At 41.2% G+C, this 13809-nt stretch overlaps 1 protein-coding gene across 3 annotated transcripts in view; it reads right to left on the reverse strand.

Annotated features, from left to right (window-relative positions):
* LOC117491544 (membrane-associated guanylate kinase, WW and PDZ domain-containing protein 2-like) overlaps positions 1-13809 on the reverse strand; it is a 79078-nt gene that overhangs the window by 18776 nt on the left and 46493 nt on the right. For all 3 annotated transcript variants that reach the window (XM_034141590.1, XM_034141589.1, XM_034141591.1), the window contains exons 7-11: positions 7607-7664; positions 6602-6723; positions 5834-6016; positions 1662-2188; positions 824-992 (exon numbers count right to left, since the gene is read on the reverse strand). In XM_034141590.1, coding sequence (XP_033997481.1) covers positions 824-992; positions 1662-2188; positions 5834-6016; positions 6602-6723; positions 7607-7664 — 1059 coding nt within the window. The remainder of the gene's footprint in view (positions 1-823; positions 993-1661; positions 2189-5833; positions 6017-6601; positions 6724-7606; positions 7665-13809) is intronic.

The following is a 13809-nucleotide window of genomic DNA, read 5'->3' on the forward strand; positions in this document are numbered from 1 at the left end:
TAGCTCTGAAGAGAGCTTTCGCACCTGTGGCCACTAACGGTCATCATTTCTCTGCTTTGTTTCAAGACCCGCATCAGAAAGCTTTTGAATGGTGATACTTTTCCAGTTGGTCTACTACCTGCTCTTCACGTAGCTCTACATGTCGTCGTTTAGGTGCTTTTTGTTCTGGAGATAGGCACTCCTCAATCCACTCCTCCATAGTAAGACCCCCCCGGAGGTCGAAGTTAATCTTAAATGTTTTTGCGGACCTTTTTGATTACAGATTTGAAAACATCGTTGCTTGCTTTAAAAGTAGCACAATTCATTATGTCAAACCTTGGAAAGTATCTAAATATCCCTGCCCTAATGCCAAAGGAACTGCACACTGAATATGTTTTTGCCGTTTGATGTCTATGTCTGGACCGTTGCGTAAAAAGGAGGGTTTCTGCCCCGTTACTTCTCCGCTGCTTTCTTGTTCCAGTTTGAAAAGCAGTTTGCTTTTCAGCCCAACTGTATACTGTTTATCTCAGACGCGGAGGGATACTGACTTGTTGTGAAAAGTAACTTACAATTCTACCCGTGGTATACGCTCAGTATACCACGGCTAAGAACCAATCAGATTGCTTGATTTTACTTGTCCGTTTTATAAAAATCATTATTGTTAAATATTTTTATATACTTTCGATTTGTTCTTGATGTGGTTAATTAGACAATTGTGTTATGTACAATTGTCTTTGTAGTCCTTATGAGTAAACAACAGAATAAAGGAAACCGAATTTGAAGCAAATAAACTAATTACTGATCAGACAAGCAGTAAAACAGTAAATAAGCCCTTCTGTCTCACCTGTTGCTCCTCTCTGTATGAGCAGCGTGGCCTCCGCTCCTACGGGACACTCTTTGAGCATCTCCACCACCCGCCCGTGTCCCGCTGCCGCCACCGGCTGTTGGTTCACCTCCAGGATCAGGTCTCCCTCGATCAGCCCCGACGCTGCCTGGGAGCCCGGGTCCAGCACCTGCACCACAATTCATCCAGCGTCACACAAACAAGACTCGCTGTGATTTGATTTGGTGGGACCATTTAACAACATATTGTTTACTATAATGAATTCATTTGGATACCTAACTATTTTTCAACTCTAAAATCATAACGATCAATTCAGCGTTTTCCAAATCCAGTCTAGTAATTTAGGTAATAATGGATACCAATTTCATTTTTTGATTTATATTAAGATAATGACAGAAAGATTGTTTGTTAAAAGTCAATTAAGGAGCATGTGCAGATAACATCAAAGGCAGAACACTTTTTTTATAATGCTGTACAAATACAACAGGGATGAGAAATATAATCTGTCTCATCGTCATGTATCATCTACTCTATTTGATCTATTTCAGTCAGGTTTCCAAGTTATTAGGTTGGACAGTTCTATTCTGTAGCTCTTTAAAGACAAGCTAGTCTTTCAATCACTCATTACTATTTTAGCAGATAAAAAATCCTTTACAGGCTGAACACAATTTGTTCCTATTATCTCAATCTCTTCCTACTCAGTAGCGTTAACTAGATCAAGTTTAATTTGTAACCCAAATTTGTCGCTGAAGCTGACTACTGAAACTTATCCTTTAGAATTAACACATGAACTATCATTAATGTACTCATTCATGTGCAGGTGAACATGAAACATCACCTGTTTTACTCGCTGACCAGTGGGGCTGTCGGCAATGGTGAACCCGAATCCCTCCGCCCCTTTCACCATGGTAACTGTCAGAAGCTCCGCCCCCTGCGCTGTTGCAACCCCTGCATTCCCAGAGGAGGCCATGGACACGTTGTCGTCGTGGGGCGTGAGTGCCGATGCCGACCCAGGTGTGGTGGGCGGCAGCGAAGAGCCATCCAGATGTGTGTCCCCGGGGTGGGGGGCTCCGGCCTGAGCCAGAGCCTGCGGAGGCAGCTGGGAGCTTAGCGACAGATACTCCAGGTACGGGTCGTAGCTGCCGCGGCCGTTCACCACCAGGGGGCGGTGCTCCATGCCGATGGGTGTCAGGGAGGCGCTCGCTGCTGCGCCGCTGGGGTCCTCGGGGTCAAAGGGCAGGGGGTAGCCTCGACAGAGCACCAGGGTCACGCTCTGACCAATGGGAACGGACTGGAAAAGCTTGACCACGTCGGCGTGCGTGGTGCCAAGCACGCAGATGTCATTAATGTAGACGATGACATCACCTGAGGAGCAAAGAGAAGCAGCTTCAGCCCTGCTCACAGTACGTTACATATTACACACACCACATGATCTGGTCTCTGTGGTAACTGTGCGAACATACTGTTCTGAAAAAACACAACTTTTCACCGTCTGTTGCTATGAATGTAAAATCCCAGCAGTATAAGGACACACTGTTACAACACAGAAGAAACACTCTGTCCCTCTAAAGTGTCACAGAGCAAATATAGTATCAGGTCACCCCCACTGCAGTCAATTTACAAGTATGTGTCTTTGTGAATATGACACACTGCCATTTGCAGAATTGAGACTGGTATCACGAAAATCTTAAATAATATAATGAATGCACACAGGGTCGCAAGTACATACAGCTTTGAGTCTTGGCACATGCATATTACCCCTTTAACCTTAAACATTACTTTAAGTCATATTCACAAAGTTTGGGTGTTGTTTCTGGCCTCTTTCAAAAATCAGATCCTCCTGACCCTCTAATTCTGGAGGGATCATTTCATAATGATTTTAAATGTTATTGTTAACTTCTAAAAATGTAGGTGGTAAGGCCCCTCAGTTAATCAAAGATATACTACACCCCTATAAGCAACCCCTGTAAAAAGTATTTATATGTTGCAGCTCCCTGTTAGGGATGGTGACCAACATGTAAAATTGTACAATTGTTTATGATCTTGTGTGCATAGTTTTCTTTGTCAGGTCACACAGTGCTTTTTCTATCTAATTTCCTCACTTCACTACATTTTATGTTCATGTTCACCTTACCAGCTGAGTCGATGACATTTTCCTGTGAAACAATTTCACAAATGCGACATTAGATATTCTGTCATCTCTGCTGTAGTTTGAATGTGCGGAAAGTTATGGATTTCGGCTTAAAAGTCACAGCCCCATGACAAATGCTACTGCCTCAAATCCTCTATTTCACACTTCTGGGAGCAGTCTCTGTCACACATGCACACACACAAACACACACCATGCATGTCACAATCATACACAATCCCTAAGAGCAATGCCACACAGCTCAAATAGGCCAGCTAATCTCTGCCAGGGAGTGACTCTGTGACTGTGTGCATGCATGAGTGTGAATGTGTGTGTGTGCGCACAGATGTGTGTGAGCAGCTCTGGCAATGTCACAGAGTGGAGAGGAGCAAGTAGAGAGAGAGAGAGGAAAGGGCTGACAGACCAGTATAGAGGGATGAGGAGAGAAAAACTAGAGAGGTTGAAAGAGAAAGAAGATGAAAATATACTGAGGCTGAGAGCAGAGGAGAAGTGTCAGATAACATGGTTAGATAAGGGAGCATAACAAAGGGTAAGCCAGAGAGACAAAGAGAGAGATGGAGATAAAATAGAAAGAGATGGATTCCAGATAAAGGAGAAACTGATAGGCAGAGGGAGAGACATCAAAAGCAGAGAGCAGGAGCTGAGAGCAGGGCGGAGGATTCCCGGCTCTGAAACGATCTCTAAATGAGCAGTTTAGACACCAGCAGGGCAGGCGTGAGGCCAGCTCTCAGGTTCAGAGCCGAGCACACAGCACTGCCTCCTCTGAGCGTATGACTGCATCCCACTCCGACATTTACTGACATCAGCTCTTTAGGATGATGTCCAAACTAAGGCTTGTTTCTGTTAATGCTTAAACATCAATATTTTGGGGTGGTGTTAAATTAGTCAGCGAATCTTTTCAGTAAGTCTTTTGTCGTTCTGTGTTTGTATCATATTTAGTTAACCTCATCTTGTTTATTGTTGGGCATTTTAGTCTGCATTTAAGTGGAACAATTAGAGCAACTTAACTGTTGATCATTTCTTCTTTGTTAGTCATCAGATTATATTCAAAATGTCCACACAAAAAAAAGAAATACCCCTGTGTATCATTCTCCAAGGCCCTGGATTGACTTTAGTTACTCTCTGAAGTAACACCCTTCCTGATATGGATTTTTCTTTTAGTGAAAGAAAATAAGAAAAGACTTTAAGAAAGTCTTTATTTAAAAATATATATTTTAGTGTTATCTTTTCCATCAAATATACTGCATGTCGATAGTGTCGCAGTAAGTGTTAGATTCAATTGGTTCCTCATCGTTATTGCATCGTGTTTGTCATCGTAAAAAAGATTGTTTTGTTAACCAAATGAAAATGATGCTTCCATTCAAAACAACACAGAGTAAATGTTTGGTTTACTGTCTACTAAAGAATATTGCAAATATCATACACACTGCTGGTTAACCTTCCACATAGACATGTAGCAGTGTCTCTGTAACTGTTTATTAAGCCATGGGGAAATGATTTACAGCTTGTGTGGATGTTGCAGTTTCTTGTTTTTATGAAACAAAGAAGAAACACAAGTATGGGACAATCACTAGTGTTCCCATGTTCGACTGATCTTTGAGAACAGCATGACCACTGAGGCTAGTGTAGTAATATCACATGTGCAGCTTCATTGACAAAGCAGGAATACATCCCCTGCTGAAGTAGGTGTTGTGTGGGCTGATGTCAGTTATAGCCAATCGAATCAGCTCCTCTCATTTCCATTCAAAGCACATAGTAATGATGCCCTGTACAGAGCACAGAGGGTGTGCTTAAAGAAAACTGAAGTCCTTGTCTGGGACACACTGTGCTACCGGCTCAAATATAGGGCACCTCAAATGCACCATCAGAGGCCAATGATGTACCCTTTGAGGACAACATTATATTTATGGGGACAGGAAACTTCTACCAATGATATTCAATTCTAAGATGTGCTTTAATATTTCAAGTATAACTGCAATTGTATTCACATAACAGGTACCATCTATTCATCATACAACTTATACAAATGTCATCAATTGGCTTTAGCTGAATAAAAAAATATATGAAATAAATATTAAAATATTTATTTTGTTTTAAAAAACAAAGACCACAAAACATCATCCGATGTTTTATTACTGCTTTCTTTGTCAATCAAGCATAACTTACTTGATATCAAGCCTTAATAGCTTTTTAATGGGAGAGAGAGATTAACGTTAAATCTACACATCTGCTGACAAAATTAACCGTCTATCAAGAGAATATGAAGCACTCTTTAAATCACTGAGGACAACATCTAAATATAAACACAAGACAATGTGGATGTGATTTAAGGGCTAAGAGGTAAAAGTCGGAGTCAGGAGGGGAACTGTTTTTAACTCTGCACTAAAACAATTTAATTGCAGTTAAAACGCTGCAATTACATTGTTATTGGACTGCATTTATATAGAGCTTTTCTAGCTTTTGCATCCCCTCAAAGCTCTTTTAAAATACAAAAAGTCTGCGTACACTCATTCAACCCCAATCAGAGTAACATTCACACACAAACACACACTGTTGGCCATGCCTTCGGGAGCAATTTGGGGTTAAGTATTTTGACCCAGGTCACATTAACATATTGACTGCAGGGGCTGGGGATCGAACCAACAACCTTCCGATTGAAGAGCGATACCTCTGCCCCAAGCAAGATCTGCTTTGGCAGGAAATGAAAGGTGGTGTTTTTGAGGTGTCAGAGCAATGAGGTTGTGCTCAAGCCTTTCTACAAAAACAGTATTACAAGATCAGCAGGAACAGCATACATTTCTTTAAACCTGAATTTATGTCTCAACCAGTTGTTTAAATCCTGCGTTGGTACACATTATTACCTGTGTCCATCTTTCCGTCTTGAGCCGCGGGTCCATCTGGTATTACGCTCTTCACCTGCAGGAACTCGTCGGGCTCGTCTCCTCCGATGATCGTGAAGCCAAACCCCATGTTGCTCTTCTGCAGGGCTGTGGACAGGAAGTTCCCCTTCAGCTGGGTCGGGTCCCTCGTAAACAGAGGCTTCTCTGAAGGGACAGAAGGATTTTAAACTTTAGATATCATGTACATTTGGTTTGTCACATTATCTTAGTTTTCTTTTCATTTTCAGAATGAACCTATTGTGCATTCTTTCTGAACACTAATGCAGCAACAGAGACACTATTGCCTTAATTCTTGATAAGCTGACTCATTCAAGATGAGTGGAGTCTGCACTCAGATGAAGCAGTACATAATGGTCTAATACGTGCTCATATTCAGATGAGCCCAGTAGGGGCCTCAGGGCGAGCGTGTTCCCTGTCCCCCGCACTGCCAGCCATCTCTATTCGACTCTGTACATTGTGCATCTTTAAAAACTCATGAAACTATTCGTTCTTTGTACATTTTGTCATCGTTTTCCTAGCCCATCTCTCAATGATCTTACAACCATTTCAAATAGAATTATTAACATTTAATTAATCAATCAGCACACAGGTGTCGAGGGACCTTAATGGCCTAAAGATCACGCCCACATGTCTTCTCTGAAGTTCTTGTATTTTGAAATGTGTGAAACTCTGAGCATGTCAGCATGTTTGGATTTAAGAACTGCACATAGTGTGGTTTTCCATGTGTACCTCTGTATATCGTGGGCAGTGGCAGAGCGGACAGCCCCTGGCTCTGCATCTGCCTCTCCTGCTCCAGGCGTCTCTTGGCTTCCAGGACCGGGTTCTCAAACTGAGTCCTTCGATTGATATGGCTGAAAATACAATGCACCATTCAAAACAATGGAAGATTTCATATTTCAATCTTTAAGATATCAATTCTTATACCCAAAGTGAAAAGATATTTTCAGTCAAATGCACTAAAGAAGTGGTAACTCAACATTTTATTTATTTTCATTGTGTTTAATAAGGGAGATATTTAAACATAAGATTTAAACTTTATTGATCAATATTTATTATGAAAAAAGGGTGGCTAATCTTGTTGGTCCCACTGAGAATATAGTCCAGCTATTTAATACACTCATTTGAAATCTCTCAACTTCTAAACGTTGAAGAGTGTGTGGAGTTGCTCTGCCATGTGTAATCTATCTGGTCAACATACACTTGTATTGATCTCAACTTAAATACATTCTGTTTAACTACAACTGTTGGCTAGTTTGAAACATACCAATATATCAAATCTTTAGATATTTTTCTGTCTCTTGCATGTCAAATGTAATCCCTAAAGTAATTTATACCTACAACCAAATGTTGTAAGATATATTTCACAAGTTAAAGGATCCCAAAACTGTCTTCCACTTTTACTGTTCAGCTTCAAATTACAGCGAAGTTGATTTGGGCTACAACAAAATGTAATGTATTTCCAACTTCAACAGCAGTTAGGTACCAATACAGTATGTTTTGAATGCAACACATTCATATATTTTGACCATGTGAGCCGGTTTTATCAGCAGAATTCCCTTTATAGCCAACACAGATGAGCCTTTCACTGTAGACGTTAAATAAGCAGTGAGACATAAAAACGAAATGAGAATTTAGTCATTTATAATTCATAACGATGCGTTGTAAACTGTAGAAAATTCACTTTCTGTTTTACTACAGAGCAGCAGATTTAACCCAAGTCTGAGGGAGACTTACTCTACATAGTAGCTGCCGTAGATGGGGTCATCTATCTTCTCCCAGCCATAGGGCAGCTCTGAGAGGAAGGAGAAAACAGACGAGGGAAATTAAGTCGGTTTATGCTGAGAGCAGGAGAAGGAAGGCAGACACTAAATTGAACCACTGAGGGGAGACAACATGAATCTCAGGGCTCACAGCGGGACCCTCCCAAAGTGCTCCCTTAATAGACAGACAGCAGTTCGATCTGCAGTGGTGGCTTCGTCATGGTGACACAACTCACAACACAGATATCAATACAGAGCAGGGCGGGCAGAGAGCATTTAAATCCTCTGACACATCTCATCCCACCCTGTTTCGTTCAGTCCTTTCCTTTTGTTCGGTGCACAAATCCTTCAAGGCCCAATACCTTCACCTTACTACTTTGTGTTGTTTGTCTCTTGTTTTTCTTTCACACACCCACTCGTTTCAACCTTAGAAACTTCTATAGCTGTTGTGTTCATTGTCATCCTCTGGTTCTCTGTTCCCTTCAAACATTCATCCATCCCTTTGCAGATGTATTTATCCTCTCTCCATCATAAAAGACCTGGGTCAAGGCACTGATCCAATTCCTGTTGCATATGCCCTATCCTTCCTACTTTCCACTGACACTTAAACACTATATACAGGTCACTATAATAAGAACCTGCAAGATGTGCAAAATTCTATTTTTTCTTTATCATTCAAGAGGATTGACCTCACACTATAAGGCTCAGCTAACATACAAACATATACACCCACAGTAACAGTTCCCCTCCTTGACACATTCTTGAAATACTGCGCTTCTGATTAGCATTCATCAGCAAGCGCTCTTGAAAGGTTTCCTCCCTCATATTAATTCATTCTCATGTCAGAGTCTAATTCATGAAATTCATAACTATGTCCATAGAAGGCTGTTTTCCACAGGGAAATAAAGCAAACATGATGAAAGCATATGAATACCAGTGTCATACAGATTGACAGAGACAATAAATACACTAACAACAGGGAACTTAATTATTCACACACCCACACCCAGCCACACACACACACACACACACACACACACACACACACACACACACACACACACACACACACACACACACACACACACACACACACACACACACACACACACACACACACACACACACACACACACACACACACACACACACACACACACACACACACACACACACACACACACACACACACACACACACACACACACACACACACACACACACACACACACACACACACACACACACACACACACACACACACACACACACACACACACACACAGTATACACAAAGACAGAGCCATCAACCTTAGTGGTAGATGAGAAAAAGGTTGTGTTTAAGTCGGTGTTAAGCGTTATATTTTTATTGGAAGGTGTGTGGTGGTGGTATGAGGGGTGAGGAGATAATGGGAGTTTAGTTGTGATGCTTCCGTTTCAAACCTTCAGCATGCAGAAGTCAATAATCCATCCCAGTGACAAGAAAGTGTTTGCATCAAATGGTGAGGTTTATTACTCCCCAAAAAAAGGTATTACAATTATATTCTTTTGTAATATCTCTACCGAACGAGGGAATTTTATGAGCAAAAGTAGAGACAACGTTTAAACAATACCCAAACCCTTTTGAGATTCACTGAACACACACAGATACACACACATATAAAAATCCTGAGCTCTATTATTTTTACAATTATTCGGTCTATATGGCACCGATACTGTGACATCCTCCTCTCACGCTGTAATGCAATTAAGAACAGATTTGTGATCTTGATACCAATAATCTATGTGTGTGTGTGTGTGTGTGTGTGTGTGTGTGTGTGTGTGTGTGTGTATGTGTGTGTGTGTGTGTTCGTGTTTGTGTATTCTAGCTGCCGAGCATGCTGACTGTGCAGCCCAAGGTGAAAGGGTGCACTCACGTAATTATCGATGGTATGTTACCGTCTGCACTTCTCTGCCATTACCTTAAACGACCTTTCTCATCCTCGAGGTGTAAAAGTCGGATGGAGTCACACTTCAAACCACCTTAAATTCCCTCCCACCTCGTCCACAAGCCACCGTAAATGTCGGCCTAACTCATCCACTAGTCGCTTGCCCTCCCCCTAAAGTGAAAGGGAGACAGTTTCCATGGAAACCACCAGTGGAAGTTTTTTTTTTCTCGCCTGAGCTGAGGGCTCTGTCTTGTCTCTATTTCCTGCTGCTGAAATACCGAGAGAGAGGGTGTGTGTGTGTGTGTGTGTGTGTGTGTGTGTGTGTGTGTGTGTGTGTGTGTGAGTGTGTGTGTGTGTGTGTTTTATGCATTCATGAGTCTATATTTTCAGGGTGTGTGTGTGTGTGTGTGTGTGTGTGTGTGTGTGTGTGAGTGTGTGTGTGTGTGTTTTATGCATTCATGAGTCTATATTTTCAGGGTGTGTGTGTGTGTGTGTGTGTGTGTGTGTGTGTGTGTGTGTCTATCAGTTGGCTGAATTGTGTTTGCATTTGTATATGAGTGTAGCTGTCATCTAGTTTTGACACAACATCACCTCCTCATGTGTCTAGGGATATAGTTTGAGCACAGAGGGGCTTGCTTGTGTGTTTGGGTGCTTGTTTGTGTGTGTGTGTATCGTTGTCTCTCCTGACATGAAGTCTAATTGTGATTCCTCTGCATTAGATGACTCATCTTCCCTCTCACACAAAGCCGCCCTGACCAACAGGCAGCCAGGAACACACACAATGAACTCATCTGACTCGCACAAAAATACTAACCACCTCAAAAACCCTCCAAACTTTTGATAAGAAATAGCGGAACTCATATTTAAGTACAGAAGGGCTGCAACTAATGATTATTTAATTTCAATATGAATTCATTTGCCAACTTTTGTCTCCATTAATTGTTAAATAATATTTTCTATCACAATTTCCCAAAGCCCAAGTTGACATAATGTTGGACCAACCGTCTAAACCAGGGGTGGGGAACCTCCGGCCCCCGGGCCGTATACGGCCCGCGAGACCATTTGGTACGGCCCTCGAGGTAATTTATAAACACACGCAAAAAAGAAAAAAATTAAAGACATCTAGACCGCAAAAAAATTAAACAAGCGAGTGCCTGTTTTTCCTGGCCAAGGTCAGGGTCCTTGAACACAACACGAGCCTAACGTGTCATCACGTGGTATATGTCTCGTCCGACAGGGGTGCAGTGCTGACGGAGAGCACCAGAACGCCACTCCACTAAATCTGCTTACAGTTCTGTTTCATATGGATGTTGAGAGATGTATCTATAGATCTCTTAATGTTGCTCTCAAAGTGCACCAGATTGATGCTTTTAACTTCAACATTTAAAAGAAAATCTTCCCGGGGGAGCATGCCCCCCAGACCCCCCTAGAGGAGGTTAGGTCCCCCCCCCCACTTAAATCATGTTCACATGGATAGGAAACTAAATACATTTGCACACATCTTGTGTCCATATCTTTCTGTTTTGGTGGTCATGCCACACCGTGCACGTACATGCGCGAGTCATGGTAAGATATCTGGATTAAGAGGTTGCTTTTTCTTTGCACAGCAGGAAAGAAAGGCGAAATGAATGGGCTGTGATTTTAGTATTTTTAAGCAGAGGTCAATAATTTGTACGGCCCTCGGAGGATGTTGTAAAAATTGAAATGGCCCTTGAGAGGAAAAAGGTTCCCCACCCCTGGTCTAAACCCTACATACAGTACAATATATAAAAGCCCTATTGATCCCACACCGGGGAAACATACAGCAGCTATTCAGTATTAACTATGAATAAAATAGTTTTATTCAATTACAGTATCATAGAAAACTAATGAAGCACTGAAAAACGCTGGAAAACATGATTGGCACTTATATGTTCACAAGGACAATCGGTCTATGTTTAGCTATGTTTATGTTTTCATTATGTTCACCATCATATGATTATACATTAATATTTGCTAATAACCATTAACACAATGTACAGCAATGTCATTTGTTTTGAGAGTATTTGTCTATAAGCCACAATTAATATGTTGATGATATGATGGTGCTGGAGGAAAAGACACATGACTAAACAACCTTGTGTTTTTTGACGAATCAATAAATGTATTTATTGTTGCAGCTCAAATGATATAACTGCCGCTCTGTGTTGTTATGGGTTTGCACTCGCAAATGAACACTGTCAGCTTTGAGTCTAAATGAAGAAAGCGGACATAGTAAATAACAAAAAATGATCAATACAGAAAAAAGAGGTAAAGAGAACAGGAACAATAAAGAAAAGGGGTGAGAATGATACAGGCAGAGAAATGGCCCTGGCCCAGACATGACTGATAACAGTGATGTAACTCAGAGAAACATTTTAGCACAAGTCCATCGCTGTCTGACAGTGGATGCTGTGCTGCAACGCTCCTCATTTTTCACACCTCTCTCACCTCATCTCCATTTGTATTTGTCTTGCTCTTTTCAAGAAGAAACACTTCACAACATCCCTCTGCTCAGCATCACCACCCTACCTCATCACTCCTCACATTTCTTTTTCTTTTCACCATATCTGTCTAGTCTAATTCTCTTAGTCTAATTCTCTAAACTCTAAAAGTCCTTCTCTGTGGGTTTCAGACAGGGTTTGACGTCATGAAATCAGCATCAGTGAGAACTCCTGCCTCTAAATGAGCATAAGCGGCATATATTTCGTCAACAGCACTGAGATGACTTTGAAACCGAGGTTAGGAGTGCATATCAAAGGCAGAATTGAAACCAACACATGATTTGAAGCTTGTACCCCTCTGTACTTTCCTCTTCTGAGCGAGAGAGAAGATATGCGCTTGTGTTATGTAACAAAAGACCTGCCTGACAAAAAAAGACTGCAAGCAAACCCATATCGGTGGTGACAGGCCTTTGAACTTTGAGAGTCAAGCTCAGCATATAGACACAACACACAAACGTTGCAAATTGGCAGAAACACATCAACATAGAGATGTTCTCCTCAAATTCACCCCAATAGCGAGGGGGAAAAAGAATAGTCAATGAGGATATGAAAGTGGAGCAAAATGCCAGACATGCATGAAATGGCAGAAAGGGAATAAATAGAGGGACGATTCAGAAACAGCACTGCTGAAAGTATGTCTGAACGTGTGTCTGCGTCTGCCTGAGGCTGAGAGACTCTGGGAAGTCCTTCAGGCAGATGGGCAGTTAGAAACAGCGCCGCCCCTTCCTGCTGTTTCCTCCCCACATGTGTTGTTTATCCACTCTCCTTGCAGAAAGACTTCTTTGCCTACATGCATATTTTATCATTCAAAAACTACATGACCATTAATGTGGGCAAAAATTGAACATTTCCTTTAAATTGTCATTTCACGCATAAAGAGTATGCATCAGAAAACAGGCAGTGGAGCACATGAGAAAGAGCTACAGGACACCAACGAAAATACCAACTTAGTGAGTAATGTACAGCGGCATGCTGGATTAAACTACTGTATATCCTTCTGTCACCCACGTGCCTGCTGAGCTGTTTAAACTGAAAAATAATATTTCCTGGCCACTAAACCTGTTTCTTGAAGACACCAATTCAAAGGTGCTGCGAGAAGATGGGATGTGTCATCCAGGACCCTTACAAACGCTCTGCTGACAGCCTTTGATTCAAAATCCTCTACCAGAGGTGTTTGCTTAAGCTTTCTTTAACCACTGCTTCCCCAAAGACAGAAGAAGGCAGAGCGTAAGAGAACAAGCTCACATCAGCTTCTCTTAAATAAACTGCAGATAAATGGACAAAAACGTTTAAAAAAGGGACGTAAATCAATATTTTGTCCCTTTCAAAAACATATTTGACGAAGCTAATTCCTCTATCAAGGCACAAATCTACATTTCAAGGCAAATGTAAGAAAAAAAGGCAAATTGTGTTTGTAGAGAGCAGAAGTACAACTTACAGGTTGTGTTAAAAAAACATTCATATTTGCAATAATGCTAATACAATCAAACACAACAATATCTTACATGGTTTACTCCATATGTCTAGACAGAAGTGGGGGAAAAAATAATGTCTTGTTATTTAATTTACATAAATATATTTTTGAATCCGCTTCTAATAAACATAATTCACTACAAGACCCTTCCTTGAGGTATAAATGTTTGTCACATGTTGTCATTCGTAATTTTGTATTGGTTCTTTAGATCTTATATCTCAGAACTATTGGATTTTTTAAAGCAAGCTGCTGC

This window comes from Trematomus bernacchii, unplaced genomic scaffold (genome assembly GCF_902827165.1).
Source record: "Trematomus bernacchii unplaced genomic scaffold, fTreBer1.1, whole genome shotgun sequence".
Taxonomy (NCBI): domain Eukaryota; kingdom Metazoa; phylum Chordata; class Actinopteri; order Perciformes; family Nototheniidae; genus Trematomus; species Trematomus bernacchii.